The 26,520-nt window shown below is 41.9% G+C and overlaps 1 protein-coding gene across 1 annotated transcript; it reads left to right on the top strand.

The window, feature by feature from the left end:
* The first annotated feature begins 1,766 nt into the window (after positions 1–1,766).
* NFKBIZ (NFKB inhibitor zeta) lies at positions 1,767–13,377 on the top strand. The gene is made up of 12 exons (XM_060150653.1): positions 1,767–2,196; positions 4,544–4,683; positions 5,206–5,236; positions 5,359–5,462; positions 5,560–6,338; positions 7,271–7,376; positions 7,760–7,906; positions 8,099–8,162; positions 8,451–8,620; positions 9,509–9,619; positions 9,750–9,917; positions 12,217–13,377. The coding sequence occupies exons 1-12, from the start codon at positions 1,908–1,910 to the stop codon at positions 12,268–12,270; spliced, it is 2,163 nt and encodes a 720-aa protein (XP_060006636.1). The 5' UTR covers positions 1,767–1,907; the 3' UTR covers positions 12,271–13,377.
* The last annotated feature ends 13,143 nt before the right edge of the window (positions 13,378–26,520 follow it).

Genomic DNA, 26,520 nt, shown 5'->3' with positions numbered 1-26,520 from the left:
TACCACCTATCAATACTGAATAACAATTCAAGCTCTTTGTCTCCCTCCTCCCCTGCCTCCCTCATTTCTTCCTCTTGGGACCCTAACAGTCTACTTTCCCTGATTTCCCTGTGATCTGAAGTTGGCATCCCTATTCACATGGTCATCCAGCCCCAAACCATAGCCTGGTTGGGGACCCCTTCATTGCTGCCCACCTCCAACCCGGTGCGACCTGCGCATTCTGCTTTAGCAATGCTGCGCAGGCCTGTTTTCTTTCTGCTTACTTTCTTCTTTCCCACTGCCTCTGCCCCAGGGTCACGTCAGTTCTCTCTTGGGCCATTACAGTGGTTTCTCTCCTCCTTTGAGCTGCTGCCGGATTAATTTTGCCTGCCCCAAATTCTTTCATGTTCACTCAATGTTTATTAAAGACCAGTGTGTCAGCCTGTTACTGGAGGTGCTCCACCCAAAAACACCAAGTTACCTTTCACATTTAATGTTATGGTCTTCCCTTGACTATCCTAGAAGGGACTGTAAGCTTTTATCTGACACCTTTTAATTCTTTGCTCATTGTTGTTCCCTCTTCCTATAAATGCTGTGGATTGAAACCTCATCCATTCTTTGGGGCCAACCTCAGATGTCACCTTCTTTGCAAAGATTTTCCTCAGGACCTCATCTTGCCCTTCACTAGACGTTCTTTTTAGGACACCCACTGAACTTTGTATCCCTCCTGATATTTAATCATAATTGGTTTCTTTTAATATAGCATGTGTGTACTTACCTTATCATTCTTAAAAGATTATAATGTACTTGAAAGGACAGACATAATCATTCTTTAGTTCCTGCTAACTCCTAGCCACGGTTTTAGCAAGTAATTGGACTTCACTACAAAAATTGTGTAACTCCATTAAAGTATTTAAGATAGGAAAGAGCAAAATTCTTGTGCTTATCCGACACAATAGACAGCTGTGCAGCATAAAGAAATTACATATATGTAAATAAGCACATACATGTATGTATACTTGTCATTTTGCTAAGACGTATTTGTTTCAGTATGGAAGTTTACAGGACACCAATTTTTATTCCTGGGCTGCATCCAAAAAAAAAAAAAAATTGTTGCCCGGATTATAATTTGAGGACAGAAAAAAATGACTTCAACATCTCTTTCAGTTTGGGATTTGGCCAAAAGGTACGTTGGCAAACGCTTACTAAACGGAGAGGAGACGGGCCTTTAAGAACCTCCCGGAGACTCCTTGGCTGGGAGACGCTTTGGCTGGGGCTGGCGAGACGCTCGGCGCAGGGCGGCGGGAGGGCTGCGCGGCGCGCACCTTCCAGCACTTTCCTACGCCACGGAACCAGGCCAACCTGTTCCCACCGCCGCCTCCCGCCTCCTCGCCGCCCAATGAGGGCGAGGCCCACGCCACGCGCCCTCTTCCCGGGCGCCTAGGCCAGGCTGGGAGCGCGCCGAGGCTGCGCCGGCCCCGACATCCGTCGGCTGGCGGCCGGGTCGGGGGTCCGAGGGCCAGGAGGCCGCGTTCCATCGGGGTTTCTAGGTGAAGGGCAGGAAAACAACCGGTCGGTCTGGGCGGGGCCGGGAGGGCGGAGCGAGGGCGGAGGGCACATTGCCTCATCCTGTACATTTTACTGGAAACCGGGCGCATCCGGAGGAGGGGCCGGGAGGCTACCCCGACGCCGCCAATGGCCCGGCCGGGCGCGGGGGAGGCTGGCAAGGCGGTGGCCTCTTTTCTCCGCCCCTGGCCTCGAAGGCCGGTTAAATAGTCGGGCAGCCCGGGGCCACGCCCGTGCCCGCGCAGTCCTCCAGCCGATAAGTCCCCGAACCCATCACAGCCACAGCCGCAGTCGGGAGGCAGCCGCGCGCAGCGAACCGGTGGCGCAGGTGTCTGGGGTTCCCGAGCACCGATCCCGGGAGTATGATCGTGGACAAGCTGCTGGACGACAGCCGCGGCGGAGAGGGGTTGCTGGACGCGGCCGGCGACTGCCGCCTTATGACCAGCCCACTCAACCTGGCCTACTTCTACGGCGCGTCGCCACCCGCCGCCGCCCCCGGCGCCTGCGACGCCGGCTGCTCGTCGTCTGGGCCCTCGGCGCCCGGCTCGCCCGGCTCCGACTCGTCCGACTTCTCTTCTGCCTCGTCCGTGTCCTCCTGCGGGGCGGTAGAGTCCCGGCCGAGAGGCGGCGCCCGTGCCGAGCGGCTGCAAGGTACCCACCGGCCCCGGCGGGGCGGCCCCAGGACCCCTGTTTGCGGGCGGCCCACCCGCGGGGAGGGGGGGTCTGGGCCGCCCAGAAGCGAAGTACCTTGGCCAGGTGTTAGGTGGCCTCGGCGCCTGCTTTAGAGGAGGGACATAATCACACTGGCCGTTATTATTAGGCCACTACTGGATGCCTTGCCCCGTGCTGGGCGTTGAATATCACTCGATGCCCTTTGACCGTCTGTGAAATCTGGGCGCCTTCTAGCTGTCCTGGTAACTTGAAACACAGAGCTCTGACTTCGGGTGGGGGGAATGGACCACGTTGGGTTTTCTCTTTTTAAAAAAAAAAACTTTTCTTAAGGTATAATTCACATGCTATGGCGAGATTTTGGATCTGATGTAGGTGTACCTTTTTCTTGTGGCTGTTTTAGTGAAAGGCTGTAGCCGGCGATAAGGGTTTGGGTAATGGGTTGAAGGTCGTGATTTATTTCTTTCTAAGTACGTATTTGTGGAAATTTTCAGTAAAAGGACTTTATAAAGAAAAGAAACCGATATTATTAAGATGTAAGGTGAAGCTGGACTGAAAACCGGTTTATACCTTGAGTCTGTGATTTTCCGAAGTCTGCCCAGAATTTCTTCGGTTTTTGTTTTGTGTGCTTTAGAATGGTTGAACCGTCTGTAGCAGAGAAAGGCGTAACGTTTCCGTTCTGCGGCTGTGAATTGTTAGCTTCTTTTCTTAATGAACGGAGTTGCATAATTTGGGGGAAAACAGGATGTCGCTGTAGGTGAACCAAAGAACGTCTAGATAATCTCAAATTTTGGAAAATCTATTCAGCATGATTTTAAAGAGCGTTCTCTTTCAGGTATTCCCCACGGCTGGCCACTCCTGTTTTTTGCTTGTGTTTTAGTTTAAAATGTGATTTGTCATTTTTATTTAAAAAAGTGATTTAAACCACTCGGTTGTATAACATGCTCCCTGTATGTTAAGTGTGTAGCAAATGCCAAAATTGTGTGTGTATTTAGACCCTTTTTCTCCTCCACATTTGGCCTTCATCTGGCTGAAACTATTTTGTTAGTTCTTTGGTTTACCATAGGGGATTTCTGAAACTGAATTTTTCTCCCTGTGACGCTGAGTTATTAACTGCTGTCATTCCAGAGAAATGCCGTGTTAGATTCTGGCAAGATATTCTTAGACTTAAACATAAAACTAGTGTTTAGTTTGCTCTATCATTGAGTTGTTTCTCTCATGTATTTGATTATATATATGTGTGTATATATATCTATATATTTAAAATTATGCCTTGTTTTTTGTCCCATCTTATTTTTTTCCATTTTCAATGGGGTTGCTGAATTATTCATTTCCTGACTCTTTGTGTGTTTACTTTGTGTTCAGCTCATCCCAAGAGATTGTGACATAGTAGTGGTCAGAGTAGAATGCTGTACTCATGTACTGCATTTTTTTTTTTTTTTTTTTTTTGTGGTACGCGGGCCTCTCACTGTTGTGGCCTCTCCCATTGCGGAGCACAGGCTCCGGACGTGCAGACTCAGCAGCCATGGCTCATGGGCCCAGCTGCTCCGTGGCATGTGGGATCCTCCCAGACCGGGGCACGAACCCGTGTACCCTGCATCGGCAGGCGGACTCTCAACCACTGCACCACCAGGGAAGCCCTCATGTACTGCATTTTAAAGTGTATTTTAAAGCTTAAATATGAAATGAGATTATTTCCTTTCTACTTAGAAGGCCTATGTGATCAAAAACAGTCGGTGAGGGGAAATCCTGTGTGCATATGTGGAAATGCGTTTAAGCTCAGTGAATTTAGGTAGCTTTCTTGGCGTAGCTGAACAAAGGGAAATAATAAACTGAGACATTGTTAAATGTTAGGCTTTGGTACATTGAGATCTTTGGGAGAAGTTTGTTTTGTACCTTCTTAGGTGAGTGGAATTGATAGACTTTAAAATTTCTATGTGAACATAAAGCCTTTGGTTTGAAAAGCTAAAAATTCATCATTTATTCCTTGCTCCCCCAAGGTTTTTCAAAAGTCTAGAATAATTACAGATTTATGAGAGTCAGGGTGGCAAAATCTGTGATCCTGTCTCATGCGTGGATAGGGCTGAGAGACAGAGAATTAATTTGGGTTTATCTCTCGGCTCTGGGGTTCCCTGAAACAATATTTTTATGAGCTTTAATTCATTAGGCTTCCTGGTGGGGAAAGGTATGAGGCAAGCGAGTTGAAGAGGCTTTGCGGTCTGTTAGTTGGGAACTTTATCACGTTGGATAGCTTTTGAGATTATTAATATTCATGTCTGTGAAGACACTTAATTGGGATATGTTTTGTTTTGTTTTGTTTTTTGAACAGTTGAGCCCCATATGGGGGTTGGAAGGCAGCAGAGAGGACCCTTTCAAGGTGTTCGCGTGAAGAACTCGGTGAAGGAACTCCTGTTGCACATCCGAAGTCATAAACAGAAGGCTTCCGGACAAGCCGTCAATGATTTTAAGGTGGCACCTAATTTATTTGTTTTGGGTTGGGGGATAGGGAGGTTAGCCTGTCAGTGTTATTACTCTCTGCTAACCTAGGTTGGGCAAGTCTTTTGTAGACCACGAAGTCCATAGTACAGAGAACATATTTGTCCTGCTGTCTGCTATATTGCTGTCACTTGGCCCACTGCTAGGTGCTTGGCAGGTGTGCAAGAGAAATTTAATGAATAAATAAATGAAGGCAAGTTGGGGGCAAGGAAATTAATGTGGTTCAGTTAAAATGGAACATTTTGACTAGAAAGGGAAAACTCAAGTGGCCTTATTAATTTTATCTTAACCTGAGTTGAACTAAGGTGAAAGTGCAAATGGGGGAAGTTGCAAGATAGGATGGAAATTAACATAGAAAATAAATATTGCTAGAATAGCTATGTCAAAGGTTTATGGTGAACTGTAAAGAGGGGTAGAGATAAGTCTGTTTGTTGATGTATGTTAATCAGGAAACCATTTATCACACACTAAATTGGAAACTTTTTTTCCTTATAGACACAAGGTGTGAACAGAGAGCAATTCACAGGTAAGAGTTACCTCTATTTATAATATCATGGGGGCTGTAGGGTAAAACAGTGTAGTGTAATTATGGGTAAAAATTTGTGAAATAAAATTATCACAGATTCCATATTCCTTTCTTGGGTATAGAATTGAAGAACACAGTATCATATAGTGGGAAAAGGAAAGGCCCTGATTTATCATCTGATGGACCAGCTTGCAAAAGACCAGCTTTGTTACATACCCAGTTTTTGGTACGTATCTCACTATTTTCCTCTGAATACCCATTGGAAATTATTCCTGGAATAATTTTGGAAGGAAGTGCGCAACTTATTTTTTCTCCCTTTCCAGACGCCACCTCAAACACCCACACCCGCGGAAAGCATGGAAGATGTCCATCACAATGAATCCAAACAGGACAGCAGTGCTGATCTGCTTCAGAGCATTATCAACATTAAGAATGAATGCAGCCTGGTTTCCCTGAACACTGTTCAAGTTAGCTGGATGCGCCCTGGGGTCCCTCCAAGCTCCCCCCACGAGCAGTGTCAGGACTTCCACGGAGGGCAGGTCTTCTCTCCACCTCAGAAATACCAACCCTTCCAAGTCAGCAGCTCCCCACACGTGATGGATCAGGCTTCCATGTACCAGTATTCTTCACAGAACCAGAACGTGCAGCAGCTGCCGCCACAGCACTACACCCACAACCCAGCTCTGGAATACAGTCCTTATTCCAGGACTTCCCAGTCCCCCAGCTATGAACCAAACATCTTTGATGGTCAAGAACCACAGTTCTGCCTGAACCAAAGTTTTGCATCCCTTCTAAGTGGTCCCAGGGAATCTGAGAATATTGCTGTTCCCCCACAGACTGCCCCCAGCGTTCAGCAGCAAAATGATGCCCACGTGCAGGACTTCAACATGATGTCACACAGTGCCTGTGAGGCCCTGGCGAGGCATGATGCAGGCTCTGCCCCTTTAAACACACCACTGCCCTTCCCGAACATCGTCGGAAATCCAATGAACACCACACAGTTAGGGAAGTCATTTTTTCAGTGGCAAGTAGAGCAGGAAGAAAGCAAATTGGCACATATCTCCCAAGACCAGTTTCTTTCAAAGGATGCAGATGGTGACACGTGAGTATGTCCCTTTATCTCATTGAGCTGATTTGGTAAGCCATGCTTGCTGGACATAGTGGGCAGAGAATTTCTCTAAGGGATGCCAGCTTAGATCTGAGTAAGTGATTGGCTAAACAAGATGACTAGTGGGGTAGAATGATAGCTCATATTTCAAGCGAGAGTTTTCTTTTCTTTTTTTTTCTGGCTGAACAAATTACCTGTTCTAAATTAATAAAAATGTACATGTCTTTGAATAATTGGTTTTGAAAGATTAGCATAGATTGTGTCTGTAGAGCAAAATCAGATCATGGTTAGTTGGTCATGATCAACTGTGAGTTGATTTGTAGATTGAATACTGATCTGTCCTGACATCTTTGTGGTGTTGGGCAAGTTGTTTTTGTTTTTGTATTTGTTTTTGTTTTTTGCGGTACGCGGGCCTCTCACTGTTGTGGCCTCTCCCGTTGCGGAGCACAGGCTCTGACCATGCAGGCTCAGCGGCCATGGCTCATGGGCCCAGCCGCTCTGCGGCATGTGGGATCTTCCCGGACCGGGGCACGACCCTGTGTCCCCTGCATCGGCAGGCGGACTCTCAACCACTGCGCCACCAGGGAAGCCCTGGGCAAGTTGTTTAACCTCTCTATGCCTCAGTTTCTGGGCATGTAAAATGATAATACCTCCCTCAGTGGGTTTTTATGAACATTAAGAATAATGGATTTAAAGCAATCAGCATGGTGCCTGGCATACTTATTTTTTCTGGTAACCTAATTCATCTTGTTGCAACTCAGATGTATTGTCAGCATAGCAGAAAAGACAAATTATGCTCTGTACTGTTTGATTTGAGTACACCAACATATCAAGAAAGGGGCTAAAGGAAGAATTTTTTTAAAAAAAGGATGAACTTAGTGAAATAAATAATTCACTTCTTTTCTTTTCCTTTTGTTTTTCCCCAGGTTCCTCCATATTGCTGTTGCCCAGGGGAGAAGGGCACTTTCCTATGTCCTTGCAAGAAAGATGAATGCGCTTCACATGCTGGATATTAAAGAGCACAATGGACAGGTGAGGATCTTGACAGAGGGAAATGGCAAAGTGTGGTCATGGGGACAAGATGACGGCCGGTCTCATATTTATGTGTAGATCATTTCAGAGTTCCAGACCAAGAGAGTTTAGTTAATATTAACTTCTGGATGTTGACTCTTTGTCACTGCCAACCTTGAAGTTATTAACTTTGTAGTTATTTGACCAAAGACTAACTGGGTATAATAAAGCTGCACCCTAAGCTTATTTTAGTTTCCTTGTGTTACAGTATCTTATTGCTTATTAACAGGATTTATCCTCTCTATGTGGGGTTTTCTCCCCTCAGTCTTAGTTTAGGTTCATATTCTTTGTTACTATAGTGTTATGGGTTTTAAAAAATATTTTTTTCCTCTGAATGTCCACAGAGTGCCTTTCAGGTGGCAGTGGCTGCCAATCAGCACCTCATCGTGCAGGATCTGGTGAACCTCGGGGCCCAGGTGAATACGACTGACTGCTGGGGAAGAACCCCCCTGCATGTTTGTGCTGAGAAGGGCCACTCCCAGGTGCTTCAGGTAAGAGGCAGCGAGCCAGGCTCCCATTACCATAGGGCCAAAGGGGTACAGCTTGGATATTAGGAGTTGGATGTAGATTGCCTGTTGCAATGCTCTCTTTTGAGTTGACTTACTCCTTTCTTGGAACACTAGTAGATAAATATTTGTGTAGTTTGTCTTTTGCTGATAGATGTCTGTTTTTAAATTCTGCAGGCAATTCAGAAGGGAGCAGCGGGGAGCAATCAGTTTGTGGATCTGGAGTCAACTAACTATGATGGTAAGTGATTGATGCATTATTGGGTGAAGAAACGTTCAGAGAGAGGGGCCCATTAATTCTAAGGGTATTAAGTTCAATACCAATAAGGAAGGGAGGTAATTAAAGCTAAAATATTCTATAGATAAAATTAGCACTAAGACCCAATGGAGGGATTACTCAGATTACCTTACTAGTTCTTGTGGAGCCCATATGTAGGTCATGTGAGAGGCCACCCTCAAGGTTTGTAATTAGAACAACTAAAAGAATTGATGGGATGCTTGACCACTGCTTTCTTATGCTTTTTTCTAGGCCTGACCCCTCTACACTGTGCAGTTGTGGCCCACAATGCTGTGGTTCACGAACTCCAGAGAAATCAACAGCCCCATTCACCTGAAGTTCAGGAACTTTTGCTGAAGAATAAGAGTCTGGTTGATACAATTAAGTGTCTGATTCAAATGGGAGCCGCAGTGGAAGCTAAGGTAAAATTCACAGAAGAGTTTGGAAATGGGATGTGGGAGAGACGTGGTTATAGCCGAAGACCTTCTTCCCAAGTGTAGATTAAAACTTCTCCCCCTTTTTATTTTATTTCTGCCATCTTTTTAAATTAATGGAGTAGCAATGTATGGATAGTTAAGCTTAGATTTTAAAAGATCACCTCATCTGCTTTCTTGATTTGCTTTTAATCTATGGATTATTAGTCAAAAGATCATTTAGCTGTGAAACGAATGTCTTTATCTGAAAGGAAAAGAAAATGCTTGAAATTGATATTTTCATTTTGCTTCCATTGTTATACACAGATACTAAAGGTAGTGCATTTTGTAAGGGTTTCTTCATTGTTGTTGGATCTGGACTTAATCTTCTGTTTTTTAAACTGGAAAATATTTTATTATCTTTAAATTTGAGGTTTATTTGCTGAGTATTTGCTGTGTACAAGGCTGAGGTACTGAGTTAGGGGCCCTAGGGGAAAATACCTAAATCATAAGCCACTTGGGTCCTTGGGAAGCTCACTGTTTAGTAGAAATGGTGACAGATATAGCTAATTTTAAGTCTACAGGGTGGCCACCAAGTCTGGAAACATAGGCGAATACACAGTAAATGATTTCTTATATTACAGCACATGATAAAACAGCATAGTCTATGTTTCTATATTTTATGGCCACCCGGTATACAAGGGTAGATGTGATAAAAGGGAATTAGGAGCAATGAGAGATTCCATGGAGCTTGGGTTGCAGTAAGGGTTTGTGGAGAAGGGGGCACTCCGAGTGAGTCTCCAAGGGTGAACCAGACATATGAGAGACTGGGTGAGAAGCATATCCAGGGCATGGTTTCTGGATGTTCATTTTTTTCCTCCTCTTGCCTTTGACAAGGATCGTAAAAGTGGCCGCACAGCCCTGCATTTGGCAGCTGAAGAAGCAAATCTGGAACTCATTCGCCTCTTTTTGGAACTGCCCAGTTGCCTGTCTTTTGTGAATGCAAAGGTACTTTTAGAAGTGTTCAAGAACTGCACAAGATTTGGAATAACCTTCTTTATACCTTCTTCAAGCTTTTGAGCTGCTTTCATGAAAGTCTCCCTTCCTGATGGGTGTCGTTTTGTCTCTTTGTCTTTAGGCTTACAATGGAAACACCGCCCTCCATGTTGCTGCCAGCCTGCAATATCGGGTGACACAGTTGGATGCAGTCCGCCTGTTGATGAGGAAGGGAGCAGACCCAAGTACTCGGAACTTGGAGAATGAACAGCCAGTACATTTGGTTCCTGATGGCCCTGTGGGAGAACAGGTGAGGGCCACAGAAGGGAGAAGAAATACTTTGAGGCATTGTTCTGAAACATAAGGGGCAGGGGCCAGCTGGCACTCTCCAGGTGGGCTTTATCAACATCTGTGTCTCAACAGTGGTCACTGTAGCCCTTTAGAGTCAGTCGCTTTGTCTCCAAAGGAAAAGTAAGAAATTTGAGGGTTTATGCATGGACCCCAAATGGTCAGAAGTCAGGTAGTCTTTCTTTTTCTTCCAAGACACAAACTTGGGTTTGGGCTAAGTCAGAATGGTTTGACATTTGGAAGTTGATGAAAGAGGAGGAACCAAGGTTCCTGCACACACTAAAGAAAGAGAATCTTAGTTTTGTGAGTAAGTGATGATCCGTCAAATATTGTGCATATTAAATGAGTCAGTATTTATAGAGTATTCAGAATAGTCCCAGGCACATAGTGGGTGCTGCTCAGTAAACATTAGCTGTTAACAATGATTTCTGTCTACTAACTGATCCTAAATAAAAAATGGGAAGGTTATTTATATAATGTAGAACCTAGAAATATTTTATACTTTAAATAAAATTATGCTTTTCTCATCATATGGTTCTACTGGATTGGCCAGAAAGTTCGTTCAGTTTTCGCTGTAAGCTGTTATGAAAAAGTTGAATGAACTTTTTGGCCAACCCAATATATTATATTTGGGGATTGAACAGTTTCATATGACTAATCTTTTCTTGATAACAAGAACTGACTCTTTTTAAGAACTTATATATTTTTAATTTATTTTTTTAAGCAGCAGGTTCTTATTAGTTATCCATTTTATGCTTATTAGTGTATATATGTCAATCCCGATCTCCTAATTCATCCCACCACCACCAACCCCCCACCGCCAGTTTCCCCCTTGGTGTCCGTACGTTTGGAAGAACTTAAAATATTTTTGATGAAACTCTTTTCCTGGAGGAAACGAGATTGTGGCTGTGTGTTGTTACATACTTTAATAATCACAAAATAAAATATATGGAATGCAATTTAGCCTTGCCTTTGATTTACAGCCCTCGCTATGACCATAATATTATAGTAACTCATATTTGTGGAGCTCTTTATAGCTTAAAACGAATCACTTGATGATTTGTAGAGTTTTCCTGTATATTATACCACTTAATAGTTAGGAAAACTTTGCAGGGTGAAGGTTCACCTGGGAAGACTGAGCCTCAGAGTGGGTCCAGCCATAGGAACCATCATTAAATAGTAAATGGCAGAGTCCTAAGCGCACTGTTCACTTCTGGTTTGCTGTTTGTGGTGTGCAGTCATAGAGTGATGTTCTCAGGGAGTATTGAGCATGGAGAGCTGCTTGACTCTTTGCTAAATGTTCTTGGATTACTCTCCTTCCTGCTTTTGTATTTTTTGTGTCTCTGTGTGTGGAGGGAGGGTCTTTTCCTTTGCTTTTATTGTCAGACCATGGTCATTGTGTCTCCTAGCAGCTGTCAATTTCATCCCCTACTCCAGTCTTCTTTCTTCTAATTTTTTGCTTCTTATCTGCTGTGGGCTGAGAGACAGATCATAAAATTTGTCAGGCTGGGGTATAAAATCAATTACTAGACTCTGAATGAGCCTGGGGGTTTCCTGTGATCCATATAGTCATGCACAGATGCTTTAATTCTTGGATGTCACAGCTATCTTGACTCGAAGGGCATTATAATTTACTTGTGTGTGTAACGTGGGCTCTCGGTTCTTGGTTGAGGCTGACATCAAGGTAGGTGAGATATTATAATAACCATGATTACTGCATTATATTAAATGTTCTCACAAATAACAGGAGTAAAGATTAGGAAAAGAATATAGGTCTTAGTTAAACTTTTGGAGATTTTCAACCTCAGATTATTTTTTTATTTTTTTGCCGTACGCGGGCCTCTCACTGTTGTGGCCTCTCCGTTGTGGAGCACAGGCTCCGGACGCGCAGGCTCAGTGGCCATGGCTCACGGGCCTAGCCGCTCCGCGGCATGTGGGATCTTCCCGGACCGGGGCACGAACCCGTGTCCCCTGCATCTGCATCGGCAGGTGGACTCTCAACCACTGCGCCACCAGGGAAGCCCGGTCTCAGATAATTTTTAATGGAGATGCTTTACTTTCTTGTACTCAAAAATCATTATAGCAGGTCTGTGGTAAACTTTAAAAGGAGTTGTAGTATTTTTATTTGTCCCCTTAAAATCTTGACACATACTGTTGCATATTTCTTCATATACTTACTTACAAAGAAACTGAAGGAGATGTGGTACTTTGATCGTAGAAAAAAAAAAAACCCTTACAAATCCTATTGGTTTCCTTTCCAGATCCGACGTATCCTGAAGGGAAAGTCCATTCAGCAGAGAGCTCCACCGTATTAGCTCCATTGGCTGGGAGCCTGGTCAGCAATACTCACTGTCAGTTAGGCAGTCCTAATGTATCTGTACATAGACCATTTGCTCTGTATTGGCAAATGTAAGTTGTTTCTATGAAACAAACATATTTAGTTCACTATTATATAGTGGGTTATGTTAAAAGAAAAGAAGAAAAATATCTAATTCCTCTTGGCAGATTTTAATATTTCATACCCAGGTATCTGGGATCTAGACATCTGAATTTAATCTGAGTGGTAAAATTGACTTCAATTTAACAGTAGCTTTTGGGTAGGAGAAGGCTTTGATTTGTGGCATAAGGCATTGCTTATGTAGCTATTGCCAGTTTAAAAGGAGGTGAATTGTAAACCTTTTCTTTAAAGAAAAATGAAAGCATTTGGAAGTTAAAAAAAAAATCTGGACGTAGTGTTGAGGCTTCGTTTGGCCTGATGCAGTACCTGATAGTTATTGGTGTTGGAAAGTCTCTAGTCGTTGGACTAGACGGAGGGTACCATGGTTAAAGTTTGATCTTTGCAAACTGTATATAATTGTTATTTTTGTCTTTTAAAATATTTATACAAATATTTGTACATTGGTCATTAACATGGCCACATTTGAAATGTGTAAATCAATAAACTAGAAAAGAACAAGTGGATTTTCACTATTTTTAAAAATCATATGCATTCAGAGGAGCTGTGTAATCACCATCTCTGTAGATGAAACAGATGGAGAGTTGTTCCTTTAGTGGCTGGCAGAGCTCTGTTTGAATTGTAAATATGCTTTGAGATGAGATACATTATTTGTAGGGAATTGCATGCTGTTAAAGAGAACACCTTTTTATGACTCACTTTCTAGAGTTTATGATTTACTTGCTCTGTTGGAATGTTTGTTTTACCTTTATAAGAACAACAAAAAGTCAATATTGAAACATGTTTTACTGGTTTTCTGTTGTCAAATAATGATAACGTACCATGATGTTTCATATTACCATTCAGAAAAAAAATGCCTAATTTTTTAGTAACTTTAATTCTAATAATATTATTTTGCTTATTTCTGGCATACCCCGAGGAATGTATTTGGCTTTGATTGTACATTAATTCTTTGTAATAAATTTGATTCATGAAAAACCCTTCTTTATTTCTTTTCTTTAAAAAAATTTTTTTAACAACTTTATTGGAGTATAATTGCTTTACAATGGTGTGTTAATTTCTGCTTTATAACAAAGTGAATCAGTTATACATATACATATGTTCCCATATTTCTTCCCTCTTGTGTCTCCCTCCCACCCTCCCATCCCACCCCTATAGATGGTCACAAACCACTGAGCTGATCTCCCTGTGCTATGTGGCTGCTTCCCACTAGCTATCTATTTTACGTTTGGTAGTGTATATATGACCATGCCACTCTCTCACTTTGTCACAGCTTACCCTTCCCCCTCCCCATATCCTCAAGTCCATTCTCTAGTAGGTCTGTGTCTTTATTCCCATCTTGACCCTAGGTTCTTCATGATCATTTTTTTTTTTTTAGAGTCCATATATATGTGTTAGCATACGTTATTTGTTTTTCTCTTTCTGACTGACTTCACTCTGTATGACAGACTCTAGGTCCATCCACGTCACTACAAATAACTCAATTTCATTACTTTTTATGGCAGAGTAATATTCCATTGTATATATGTGCCACATCTTCTTTATCCATTCATCCGTTGATGGACACTTAGGTTGCTTCCATGTCCTGGCTCTTGTAAATAGAGCTGCAATGAACATTTTGGTACATGACTCTTTGAATTATGGTTTTCTCAGGGTATATGCCCAGTAGTGGGATTGCTGGGTCATATGGTAGTTCTATTTTTAGTTTTTTAAGGAACCTCCATACTGTTCTCCATAGTGGCTATACCAATTCACATTCCCACCAGCAGTGCAAGAGTGTTCCCTTTTCTTCACAACCTCTCCAGCATTTATTGTTTCTAGATTTTTTTTTTAACATCTTTATTGGGGTATAATTGCTTTACAATGGTGTGTTACTTTCTGCTTTATAACAAAGTGAATCACCCATACATATACATATATTCCCATATCTCCTCCCTCCTGCATCTCCCTCCCTCCCACCCTCTCTATCCCACCCCTCCAGGTGGTCACAAAGCACCGAGCTGATCTCCCTGTGCTATGCGGCTGCTTCCCACTAGCTATCTACCTTATGTTTGGTAGTGTATATATGTCCATGACTCTGTCTCGCTTTGTCACAGCTCACCCTTCTCCCTCCCCATATCCTCAGGTCCGTTCTCCAGTAGGTCTGTGTCTTTATTCCTATCTTACCGCTAGGTTCTTCATGACATTTTTTTTCTTAAATTCCATATATATGTGTTAGCATACGGTATTTGTCTTTCTCTTTCTGACTTACTTCACTCTGTATGAGACTTTAGGTCTATCCACCTCATTACAAATAACTCAATTTCGTTTCTATTTATGGCTGAGTAATATTTCATTGTATATATGTGCCACATCTTCTTTATCCATTTATTGTTTCTAGATTTTTTGATGATGGCCATTCTGACTGGTGTGAGATGATATTTCATTGTAGTTCTGACTTGCATTTCTCTAATGATTAATGATGTTGAGCATTCTTTCATGTGTTTGTTGGCAGTCTATATCTTCTTTGGAGAAATGTCTATTTAGGTCTTCTGCCCATTTTTGGATTGGGTTGTTTGTTTCTTTGTTATTGAGGTGCATGAGCTGCTTGTAAATTTTGGAGATTAATCCTTTGTCAGTTACTTCATTTGAAAATATTTTCTTCCATTCTGAGGTTGTCTTTTGGTCTTGTTTATGGTCTCCTTTGCTGTGAAAAAGATTTAAGTTTCATTTAGTCCCATTTGTTTACTTTTGTTTTTATTTCCATTTCTCTAGGTGGTGGGTCAAAAAGGATCTTGCTGTGATTTATGTCATAGAGTGTTCTGCCTATGTTTTCCTCTAAGAGTTTGATAGTGTCTGGCCTTACATTTAGGTCTTTAATCCATTTTGAGTTTATTTTTGTGTATGGTGTTAGGGAGTGTTCTAATTTCATACTTTTACATGTACCTGTCCAGTTTCCCCAGCACCACTTATTGAAGAGGCTGTCTTTTCTCCACTGTATATTCTTGCCTCCTTTATCAAAGATAAGGTGACCATATGTGTGTGGGTTTATCTCTGGGGTTTCTTTCCTGTTCCATTGATCTATATTTATGTTTTTGTGCCAGTACTATACTGTCTTGATTACTGTAGCTTTGTAGTATAGTCTGAAGACAGGGAGCCTGATACCTCCAGCTCCATTTTTCGTTCTCAAGCTTGCTTTGGCTATTCGGGGTCTTTTGTGTTTCCATACAAATTGTGAAATTTGTTGTTCTAGTTCTGTGAAAAATGCCCTTGGTAGTTTGATAGGGATTTCATTGAATCTGTAGATTGCTTTGGGTAGTAGAGTCATTTTCACAATGTTGATTCTTCCAATCCAAGAATATGGTATATGTCTCCCATCTATCTGTATCATCTTTAATTTCTTTCATCAGTGTCTTATAATTTTCTGCATACAGGTCTTTTGTCTCCTTAGGTAGGTTTATTCCTAGATATTTTATTCTTTTTGTTGCAATGGTAAATGGGAGTGTTTTCTTAATTTCACTTTCAGATTTTTCATCATTAGTGTATAAGAATACCAGAGATTTCTGTGCATTAATTTTGTATCCTGCTACTTTACCAAATTCATTGATTAGCTCTAGTAGTTTTCTGGTAGCATCTTTAGGATTCTATATGTAGAATATCATGTCATCTGCACACAGTGACAGCTTTACTTCTTCTTTTCCGATCTGGATTCCTTTTATTTCTTTTTCTTCTCTGATTGAACTCACCTGTGAAGCCATCTGGTCCTGGGCTTTTGTTTGTTGGAAGATTTTTAATCACAGTTTCAATTTCAGTGCTTGTGATTGGTCGGTTCATATATTCTATTTCTTCCTCATTCAGTCTCAGCAGGTTGTGCATTTCTAAGAATTTGTCCATTTTTTCCAGGTTGTCCATTTTATTGGCATAGAGTTGCTTGTAGTAATCTCTCATGTTCCTTTGTATTTCTGCAGTGTCAGTTGTTACTTCTCCTTTTTCATTTCTAATTCTATTGATTTTAGTTTTCTTCCTTTTTTTCTTGATGAGTCTGGCTAATGGTTTATCAATTTTGTTTATCTTCTCAAAGAACCAGCTTTTAGTTTTATTGATCTTTGCTATCGTTTCCTTCATTTCTTTTTCATTTATTTCTGATCTGATCTTTATGATTTCTTTCCTTCTGCTAACTTTGGGGATTTTTGGTTCTTCTTTCTCTAATTGCTTTAGGTGCAAGGTTAGGTTGTTTATTTGAAATGTGTCCTGTTTCTTAAGGTATGATTGTATTGCTATAAACTTCCCTCTTAGAACTGCTTTTGCTGCATCCCATAGGTTTTGGGTCATCGTGTCCCCATTGTCATTTGTTTTTAGGCATTTTTTGATTTCCTCTTTGATTTCTTCAGAGATCATTTGGTTATTAAGTAGTGTATTGTTTAGCCTCCATGTGTTTGTATTTTTTACAGATCTTTTCCTATAATTGGTATCTAGTCTCATAGCGTTGTGGTCGGAAAAGATACTTGATATGATTTCAATTTTCTTAAATTTACCAAGGCTTGATTTGTGAGCCAAGATAGGATACGTCCTGGAGAATGTTCCATGAGCACTTGAGAAGAAAGTATATTCTGTTGTTTTTGGATGGAATGTCCTATAAATATCAATTAAGTCCATATTGTTTAAGGTATCATTTAAGCTTGTGTTTCCTTATTTATTTTCATTTTGGATGATCTGTCCATTGGTGAAAGTGGGGTGTTAAAGTCACGTACTGTGATTGTGTTACTGTCGATTTCCCTTTTTATGACTGTTAGCATTTGCCTTATGTATTGAGGTGCTCCTATGTTGGGTGCATAAATATTTACAATTGTTACATCTTCTTCTTGGATTGATCCCTTGATCATTATGTAGTGTCCTTCTTTGTCTCTTGTAATAGTCTTTATTTTAAAGTCTATTGTGTCTTATATGAGAATTGCTACTCCAGCTTTCTTTTGATTTTCATTTGCATCGAATATCTTTTTCCATCCCCTCACTTTCAGTCTGTATGTGTCCCTAGGGCTGAAGTGGGTCTCTTGTAGATAGCATATATGTGGGTCTTGTTTTTGTATCCATTCAGCCAGTCTGTGTCTTTTGGTGGGAGCATTTAATCCATTTACATTTAAGATAGTTATCAATATGTATGTTCCTATTTCCATTTTCTTAATTGTTTTGGGTTTGTTATTGTAGATCTTTTCCTTCTCTTGTGTTTCTTGCCTAGAGAATTTCCTTTAGCATTTGTTGTAAAGCTGGTTTGGTGGTGCTGAACTCTCTCAGCTTTTGCCTGTCTGTAAAAGTTTTAATTTCTTCATTAAATCTGAATGAGATCCTTGCTGGGTAAAGTAATCTTGGTTGTAGGTGTTTCTCCTTCATCACTTTAAATATGTCCTGCCACTCCCTTCTGGCTTGCAGAGTTTCTGCTGAAAGATCAGCTGTTAACCTTATGGGCATTCCCTTGTGTGTTATTTGTTGTTTTTCCCTTGCTGCTTTTAATATGTTTTCTTTGTATTTAATTTTTGACAGTTTGATTAATATGTATCATGGTGTGTTTCTCCTTGGATTTATCCTGTATGGGACTCTCTGTGCTTCCTGGACTTGATTAACTATTTCCTTCCCCATATTAGGGAAGTTTTCAACTATAATCTCTTCAAATATTTTCTCAGTCCTTTTCTTTTTCTCTTCTTCTGGGACCCCTATAATTCGAATGTTGGTGTGTTTTATGTTGTCCCAGAGGTCTCTGAGACTGTCCTCAGTTCTTTTCATTCTTTTTTCTTTAGTGTGCTCTGTGGTAGTTATTTCCACTATTTTATCTTCCAGGTCACTTCTCCATTCTTCTGCCTCAGTTATACTGCTATTGATCCCTTCTAGAGTATTTTTAATTTCATTTATTGTGTTGTTCATCGTTGCTTGTTTCCTCTTTAGCTCTTCTAGGTCCTTGTTAAATGTTTCTTGCATTTTATGTATTCTATTTCCAAGATTTTGGATCATCTTTACTATCATTATTCTGAATTCTTTTTCAGGTAGACTGCTTATTTCCTCTTCATTTGTTAGGTCTGGTGGGTGTTACCTTGCTCCTTCATCTGCTGTGTGTTTTTCTGTCTTCTCAGTTTGCTTATCTTACTGTGTTTGGGGTCTCCTTTTTGCAGGCTGCAAGTTCATAGTTCCTGTTGTTTTTGGTGTCTGTCCCCAGTGGCTAAGGTTGGTTCAGTGGGTTGTGTAGGCTTTCTGGTGGAGGGGACTAGTGCCTGTGTTCTGGTGCATGAGGCTGGATCTTGTCTTTCTGGTGGGCAGGTCCATGTCTGGTGGTGTGTTTGGGGGTGTCTGTGGCCTTCTTATGATTTTAGGCAGCCTCTCTGCTAATGGGTGGGTTGTGTTCCTGTCTTGCTAGTGGCATAGGGTGTCCAGCACTATAGCTTGCTGGTCGTTGATTGAAGCTGGGTGCTGGTGTTGAGATGGAGATCTCTGGGAGATTTTTGCTGTTTGATATTATGTGGAGTGGGGAGGTCTCTTGTGGAACAGTGTCCTGAAGTTGGCTCTCCCACCTCAGAGGCACAGCACTGAGTCCTGGCTGGAGCACCAAGAGTCTTTCATCCACACGGCTCAGAATAAAAGGGAAAAAATATAGAAGGAAAGAAATAAAGAAGATAAAATAAAATAAAGATAAAATAAAATAGTTATTTAAATAAAAAATAATTATTAAGAAAAAACGTTTTTTTAAAAGTAAAAAAAGAACAAAAACAAATCGGACGGACAGAACCCTAGGACAAATGGTGAAAGCAAAGCTATACAGACAAAAATCTCACACAGAATCATACACATACACACTGACAAAAAGAGAAAAAGGGGAAAAATAATATATCTTGCTCCCAAAGTCCACCTCCTCAATTTGGGATGATTCATTGTCTATTCATGTATTCCACCGATGCAGGGTACATCAAGTTGACTGTGGAGATTTAATCCGCTGCTCCTGAGGCTGCTGGGAGAGATTTCCCTTTCTCTTCTTTGTTCGCAGAGCTCCTGGGGTTCAGCTTTGGATCTGGCCCCGCCTTTGTGTGTAAGTCGCCTGAGGGCGTCTGTTCTTCGCTCAGACAGGACAGGGTTAAACGAGCAGCTTTTTCGGGGGCTCTGGCTCACTCAGGCCGGGGTTAGGGAGGGGCACGGTTGCTTGGCGAGTCTGTGGCGGCAGAGGCCGGCGTGACGTTGCACCAGCCTGAGGCGCACCGTGTGTTCTCCGGAGGAAGTTGTCCCTGGATCACGGGACCCTGGCAGTGGCGGGCTGCACAGGCTCCCCGGAAGGTGGGTGTGTATAGTGACCTGTGCTCGCACACGGGCTTCTTGGTGGCGGCAGCAGCAGCCTTAGCGTCTCCTGCCCGTCTCTGGCGTCCGCGCTGTTAGCCGCGGCTGGCGCCTGTCTCTGGAGCTCCTTTAAGCAGCGCTCTTAATCCCCTCTCCTCGCGCACCAGGAAACAGAGGCAGGAAAAAGTCTCTTGCCTCTTCGGCAGCTCCAGACCTTTTACCCGGACTCCCTCCCGGCTAACTGTAGCGCACTAACCCCTTCAGGCTCTGTTCACGCCGCCAACCCCAGTCCTCTGCCTGCGCTCCGACCAAAGCCCGAGCCTCAGCTCCCAGCCCCGCCTGCCCCGGCAGGTGAGCAGACAAGCCTCTCGGGCTGGTGAGTGCTGGCAGCACCGATCCTCTGTGTGGGAATCTCTCCGCTTTGACCCCCGCACCCCTGTTGCTGCACTCTCCTCCGTGGCTCAGAAGCTTCCCCCTTCAGCCACCCGCAGTCTCCGCCTGCGAAGGGGCTTCTAGTGTGTGGAAACCTTTCCTCCTTCACAGCTCCCTCCCTCTGGTGCAGGTCCCGTCGCTATTCTTTTGTCTCTGCTTTTTCTTTTTTCTTTTGCCCTACCCAGGTACGTGCGGGGGGTGGGGGGGAAGTTTCTTGCCTTTTGGGAGGTCTGAGGTCTTCTGCCAGGTTCAGTAGGTATTCTGTAGGAGTTGTTCCACGTGTAGATGTATTTCTGGTGTATCTGTGGGGAGGAAGGTGATCTCCGCGTCTTACTCTTCTGCCATCTTCCTCAACCTTCCTTTTTTTCTTTTAAATGAGAAGTCTCATAAGCAATTTACTGACTAATCATCTTTGTAGCTAAGTGCTTAAATCCTTTGAAAAAAAGATAACCTTTGGACCGATCACATTGTTTGACCCAGTATGTCTTGTGGACAAAAGTTAGTTATAGTTATTTGGTATCTGAAAGTATGGGTGTGATGTGAATCTGTCCATTCACACTCATGGAAAAACTCATGCATGGCTTTAAATAAACATTAATTCAGTAATACTGTTCTTAAGGATATGCATTTTCTTTTCCTCGTCCCTTATTTATGTTTCCCAAGGTTGAAAAGTGCTATTAATTACTAATCTAAATCCTTTAAATTAGCCAATATATATTAATTTGGGTTTTTTTGAGAATGAGTTTCCTGAAGTTATATAAGATTTAACATGAAAAAACTCTTTGCCAAGTTCTTTAGTAGAGATTTACTAGGTTCTGAAAATATCATGGAAGATTAAAAGCTATTGTTGATCTATAGAAGTTTATGTGCTAAAAAAGATGTCTTTATGTTTATGACTGTATTTTTCATACATTATTTTGTGGGAGCAGTGAACTTAGAAAAAATGATTTAGAGATTACCAGGATCATTCCGAGAGATGTAAACCTGGGAAGAGCAGTAAATGGGGTCCCTCCATTTCCCAACATCCCATTTTGACAAGTGAGAATAAACACGTCAACATCTGTCAACATCAGTCAATCACTGCACATGTATCCTAGTTCCTGTAAACTCTTTTGAGAATCTGGTGTGCGTATACGCACAAATGCTGTTTACGATATCGGGGTTTCACAACCACCAGGGGCCCATGACTCACAGGTTGAGAATGTACTGTAGGGCTTCCCTGGTGGCACAGGGGTTAAGAATCAGCCTGCCAGTGCAGGGGACACGGGTTCGAGCCCTGGTCCGCGAAGATCCCACATGCTGCAGAGCAACTAAGCCTGTGCGCCACAACTACTGAAGCCTGCATGCCTAGAACCTGTGCTCCGCAACAAGAGAAGCCACCACAGTGAGAAGCCCGTGCACCACAACAAAGAGTAGACCCTGCTTGCCACAACTAGAGAAAGCCCGTATGCAGCAACGGAGACCCAGTGCAACCAAAAATAAATAAAATAAATAAATTTATTAAATAAAAGAGAATGTACTGTAGTTGTATTTCTGTACATCAAGTATAATTTTTCTTCTCTCATATAAGTGAAATCTCAAGAGCAGTTTGTATTGCAAATGCAACCTGATTACCAGAACAGTGGAAATGATATACCTCCATTGAACATAGATATACTGTGAGCTTTTTCCCAAGGGAGCTTATATGTTCTCTCTTAATCTCAAATTCTCTCATAATTAATTAACTGAACCAGTGCTTAGCAAGTATGTGATTGTGTGTGTGTGTGTGTGTGTGTGCGCGCACGTGCATGCAAAGCTGTCTGATAGATAGTACGACGTATTCGAAGACATAAAAGGCATATTTCTCATCCTTAAGATACATATGTGGGAGACATAGCATGTACTACATTAGAAAAAAAGAGGAAGAAATATAAAGATTCTAAAGAGGAAGACTTTATATCTGAAAGGGGAGCACTAGGGAGACTTCAAGGTAGAGCATTTGAGCTGTATCTTCAGAAGAGTCAATTTGAATGTTCATACAAGCGGAGAGGGAGGTGAATGAAACAGAAAATGACATGAACCAAGGCAATAGTATTCTGGGAGAAACCACAAGTGATTCATTGTAGCTTGGTTAGCATTTGGATGGCCAGTAAGTTTCATCTTGTGTTCTACCTCTAACTGGTAATATTCTCATGAGTAGCACGTTGAGAAAGATCTTCAGGCAGTCTAGGGGTTTGGCAGGAGAGGGTACTGTAATTGATTAGGGAATATCTGCTGTGTGGGTATAGAGGGTGGTTGTTGATGGAATGTTCCTTAAAGAATGACCCCCATAGGGCTTCCCTGGTGGTGCAGTGGTTGAGAACCCGCCTGCCAATGCAGGGGACACAGGTTCGAGCCCTGGTCTGGGAAGATCCCACATGCCACGGAGCAACTAAGCCCACGTGCCACAACTACTGAGCCTGCGCTCTAGAGCCCACGAACCACAACTACTGAGCCCGCGTGCCACAACTACTGAAGCTGCGCACCTAGAGACTGTGCTCCGCAACAAGAGAAGCCACCACAATGAGAAGCCTGTGCACCGCATTGAAGAGTAGCCCCCGTTCACCACAACTAGAGAAAGCTGTGCACAGCAACAAAGAACCAAAGCAGCCAAAAGTAAATAAATAAAATAAATACATTTATTAAAAAAAAGAAAAAAAAATGACCCTCATAGAAGCCAAGACTACAAGCTCATTGCTGCAACATCAGTGCCTAGCAGGGTGCCTAGCATAGAGTAGGAACTTATAAGATACTGGTTAAATGAGTGAATGAATGTATGCCAATCCTGGTTGGGATCACTGGTTTTGGGGGAAGTGGTGTTTCAAGCCAGAGATATACTATAAAGTACTAATGAGTTAATGACTATCATGGTTCTAACTTAACTCAGCCATATAAGAATGATATCAATGATATGTTAATGAAAAGTGGCATAGCTGGCACTCTTTTTTTAAAAAAATCAGGTAGTCCTTCTGTGCAAAGGATTAATTCTAATAATGTAGTTTGGTGTTTCACTAAGGAATTCCCTCAAGTGTCAGAGACCAAATCTTAAGCTCTATTTGTTAATCAAATCAGTCGCATTTAATATCCTTTCTATATTCTTAATCAGGAGTGGAGAATTTCCTCAAATTCCTCTAACCTTTAGTAAATGTCAACTTCTTAAACTCAGTACCACCGACTTTCATTTTCTGATAACATCAGTTCTGTATTGAACACGACTCCATGAAGAAATCAACTTCAATGACTAAGTTCTTGTTTGTCTCTCTGAGATCAGGCCTGGGTACAAGGCTTTACATTAGTTAGAACTAGACTACTGGGTTTTTGGTTTTCCTGCTAGTGCCCTGGACTTGTCCTTGAGAGGAGGCGAATGGCCATCTTATTCATCAGAGGCTCCGCACCTAGCACAGTATCTGACACATAGGAGATGTTCAATAAACACTTCTTAAATTGAATTTAATTTCATGACTTCCTTTTTAATTTATATTTCACAGTATATTTTATACCTCAATGTATAAACACTTTATCATTCACATGGAGTTTATGATTTAATCCCAGAAGACTTATCTTCAGCTATGCACCAAGTCTGGTTTCACTTTATCTTCTCAGTCCCCTCACTCTACCTTTGCCGACTCAGAAACATTGCATGGGTGGCACATTTCCAGGAGGACTACGTGGAGATTTCTCTCAGTGTGTCTAGCTTTCCTATGTGTGTCCTTTTTCCTCCAACCCCTTGCCCCCTGCTCCCTCCATCACACTATTCCCCTTGCCTATCAGCCCAAGAAGATTTTGGGGTAGAGTAGCTAGACAGCTAGTCCAAGATTTTGTGAGGCTTGTTAATTGTGCAAATGCCTTGGCTCCACCCCAGATGCCCTGAATCAGAATCTCTAGGGTTTTTAGGGCTTCCAGCAGGTACATGTGAAGATGATTCTAGTGCACAGTTTAGTCTAAATTAATTAGGAAATGCAGACTTTGGAGAGTACCTGTGGCTGGGCGGTAGCTGTATGGTGGTGACAGAATGGGTTGCTGAAATGCCCATGGGGATGAGGCGGCAAACTGATGAATGCCTGCTACGTGCCAGACATGTTTGATCCTGTGTTATAGAAACTAGCTGTGAAGGAGAGATCATGAGTCACCTAAGCTGTTTTTTTTTTTTTCTCTCAGTAAACACTTTTCTAAGGTCATCTGGCTTTTAATCCACAGGTTTTAGTCCTGGGACTATGTAACAAATTACCACAAACTTGGTGGCCTAAAACAGAGAGATTTATTCTCTTAACAGTTCTGGAGGCCAGCCATCTGAAATCAAGGTGTGTCAGAACCGTGCTGTCTCCAAATGCTATAGGGGAGAATGCTTCTTTGCCTCTTTCAGTTTCTGGCAGCCCCAGGCATCCCTTGGCTTGTAGCATTATAACTCCAATCTCTGTCTCCATTTTCATATGGCCTTCTCCTCCTCTCCCTGTTTTTTCCACTGTGTGTCTCTTTTTTTCTCTTTTAGTCTGCACCGTGCAGCATGTGCGATGGAACCTGCGCCCTGGCAGTGGAAGCCCTGAGTCTTAACCACTGGACCACCGGGGAAGTCCCTCCACTGTAGTGTCTCTTATAAGGACACTTGTCATTGGACTTAGGGCCCACCTAGATAATCCACGATGACCTCATTTTGAGATTCTTAATTACATGTACTAAGACCCTTTTTCCAACTGAGATCACATTGACAGGTTCTGAGGATCAGGACATGACTATATCTTTTTTCTGGGGGGGTACCATTTAACCCCTAGGGAAAGAGCCTTTATAATCTTTTCTGCTACTATTATTTCTCTCAAAGTGATTAAGATGACTACTTCTTTTTGAGCAATCCTGTAGTCTGTCTTCAGAATCTATGAGTATCTCTTATACATAATTTTTGATTTAATGTATGATATGTCATCTCCATTTCATTTATTACCTGTAACACCTGGCATTGACCAGGAGACTCATTTACCATTGATAAACTTTAATAGAAACAATAAAATAATTATTGAGATAAAATTTTAAAAATTACCGTAATGATTTAAAGAGCTTTAACTGTTTGAAACTTATAACAAATCTTTGATGATCATTAGTCATTTTACTCTCTGGCACACATATGAATAAACCTGCTACTCTTCACCTTGGATCACACTATCTAGAGTTGTCCATGTGGGAAGCAACATGATCACAGATGAAATGCCTACATTTTAGACCACCTTGTAATGATAACACCAGAGTAAGCACTTACTGGAAACTGCAGAAGCTTGGAAGTGAAAAGTATCAAGGAAATCCACGGTCTCAGACAATAAATATTGATCCATTTTGCCAAATTCCATTAAAATATACTTTTTTAGGCCTAGATATTACTTTTCTAAGTGAAAAGGATTCTGCCTATTAATCTGAATAAAGATTTCAGTAGTTCTGTGGACGTGGTAATTAGATCCAGCATGTACTTCCTTTTGCAACAGCTTAGTATCTTTGGGCTTGACAATAGGGACACATTTCAGACTGTGAAATACTACTAGATTCCTTAGCTTAATTGATTTGGGGCTCAAGCTTGAAATTGCTATTTATTTTCTCGGTTCATGGTATCTTAATTCACATGTCCTTCTCTCTGTATTTGCAACCAATATCTCTCAGGCAGGATTTTAGTTTCAAGTACTTGTATGAGAGTGTGGAGTCCCTCCTGACTGGCTTTCCTGGAAGTCTCTGGGGACTCACCACTCTGCAAGTGAACTGCTCCTCTCTCTGTGGACTTAAGTTTCTTTAGTTTGGGCAGTCATCTCAGTGGGATTCTCCCCAAGAGACCTGTCTCTTTCCAAATTGGCTCTCTTTCCAAATCGGCTCCAAATGTTTTTTACATTAGATATCACTTTCATTCATTTTTTAAAAAGTCTCTCTCTCCCTTTCTGCTCCTAAGAAGTATTCCTTCCAGAATTACTTTAAAATTGTCAAAAAATTATCCTTGTTAGGCTCTTGCATATATGGAAATGAGAATTATTAATCTTCAGGATAGCAATTTTGTCTGGTGTAACTTCTTATGTCTATCTAAAAAAATTTAAAATATATCACTTGGGAAAACGCAAGGATTTGAACCTTTTGGGTGCTTCTACTCAAATCTTTCCAGGTTCCTGGAAAATTTTTATTTTTTATTTATTTATTTTTTAAATTAATTAATTAATTAATTAGACTATGCCAGGTCTTAGTCGCAGCATGCGGGATCTTTGTTGCCACGTATGGGATCTTTGTTGTGGCGTGTGGGATCTTTAGTTGTGGCATGAGAACTCTTAGTTGCGGCATGTGGGATCTAGTTCCCTGACCAGGGATCAAACCCAGGCCCCCTGCATTGGGAGTGCAGAGTCTTAGCCAC

Source organism: Lagenorhynchus albirostris, chromosome 5 (assembly GCF_949774975.1).
Source record: "Lagenorhynchus albirostris chromosome 5, mLagAlb1.1, whole genome shotgun sequence".
Taxonomy (NCBI): Eukaryota; Metazoa; Chordata; class Mammalia; order Artiodactyla; family Delphinidae; genus Lagenorhynchus; species Lagenorhynchus albirostris.
Note: the sequence above shows the minus strand (reverse complement) of the source record. Positions and strands in the feature narration are given on the sequence as shown.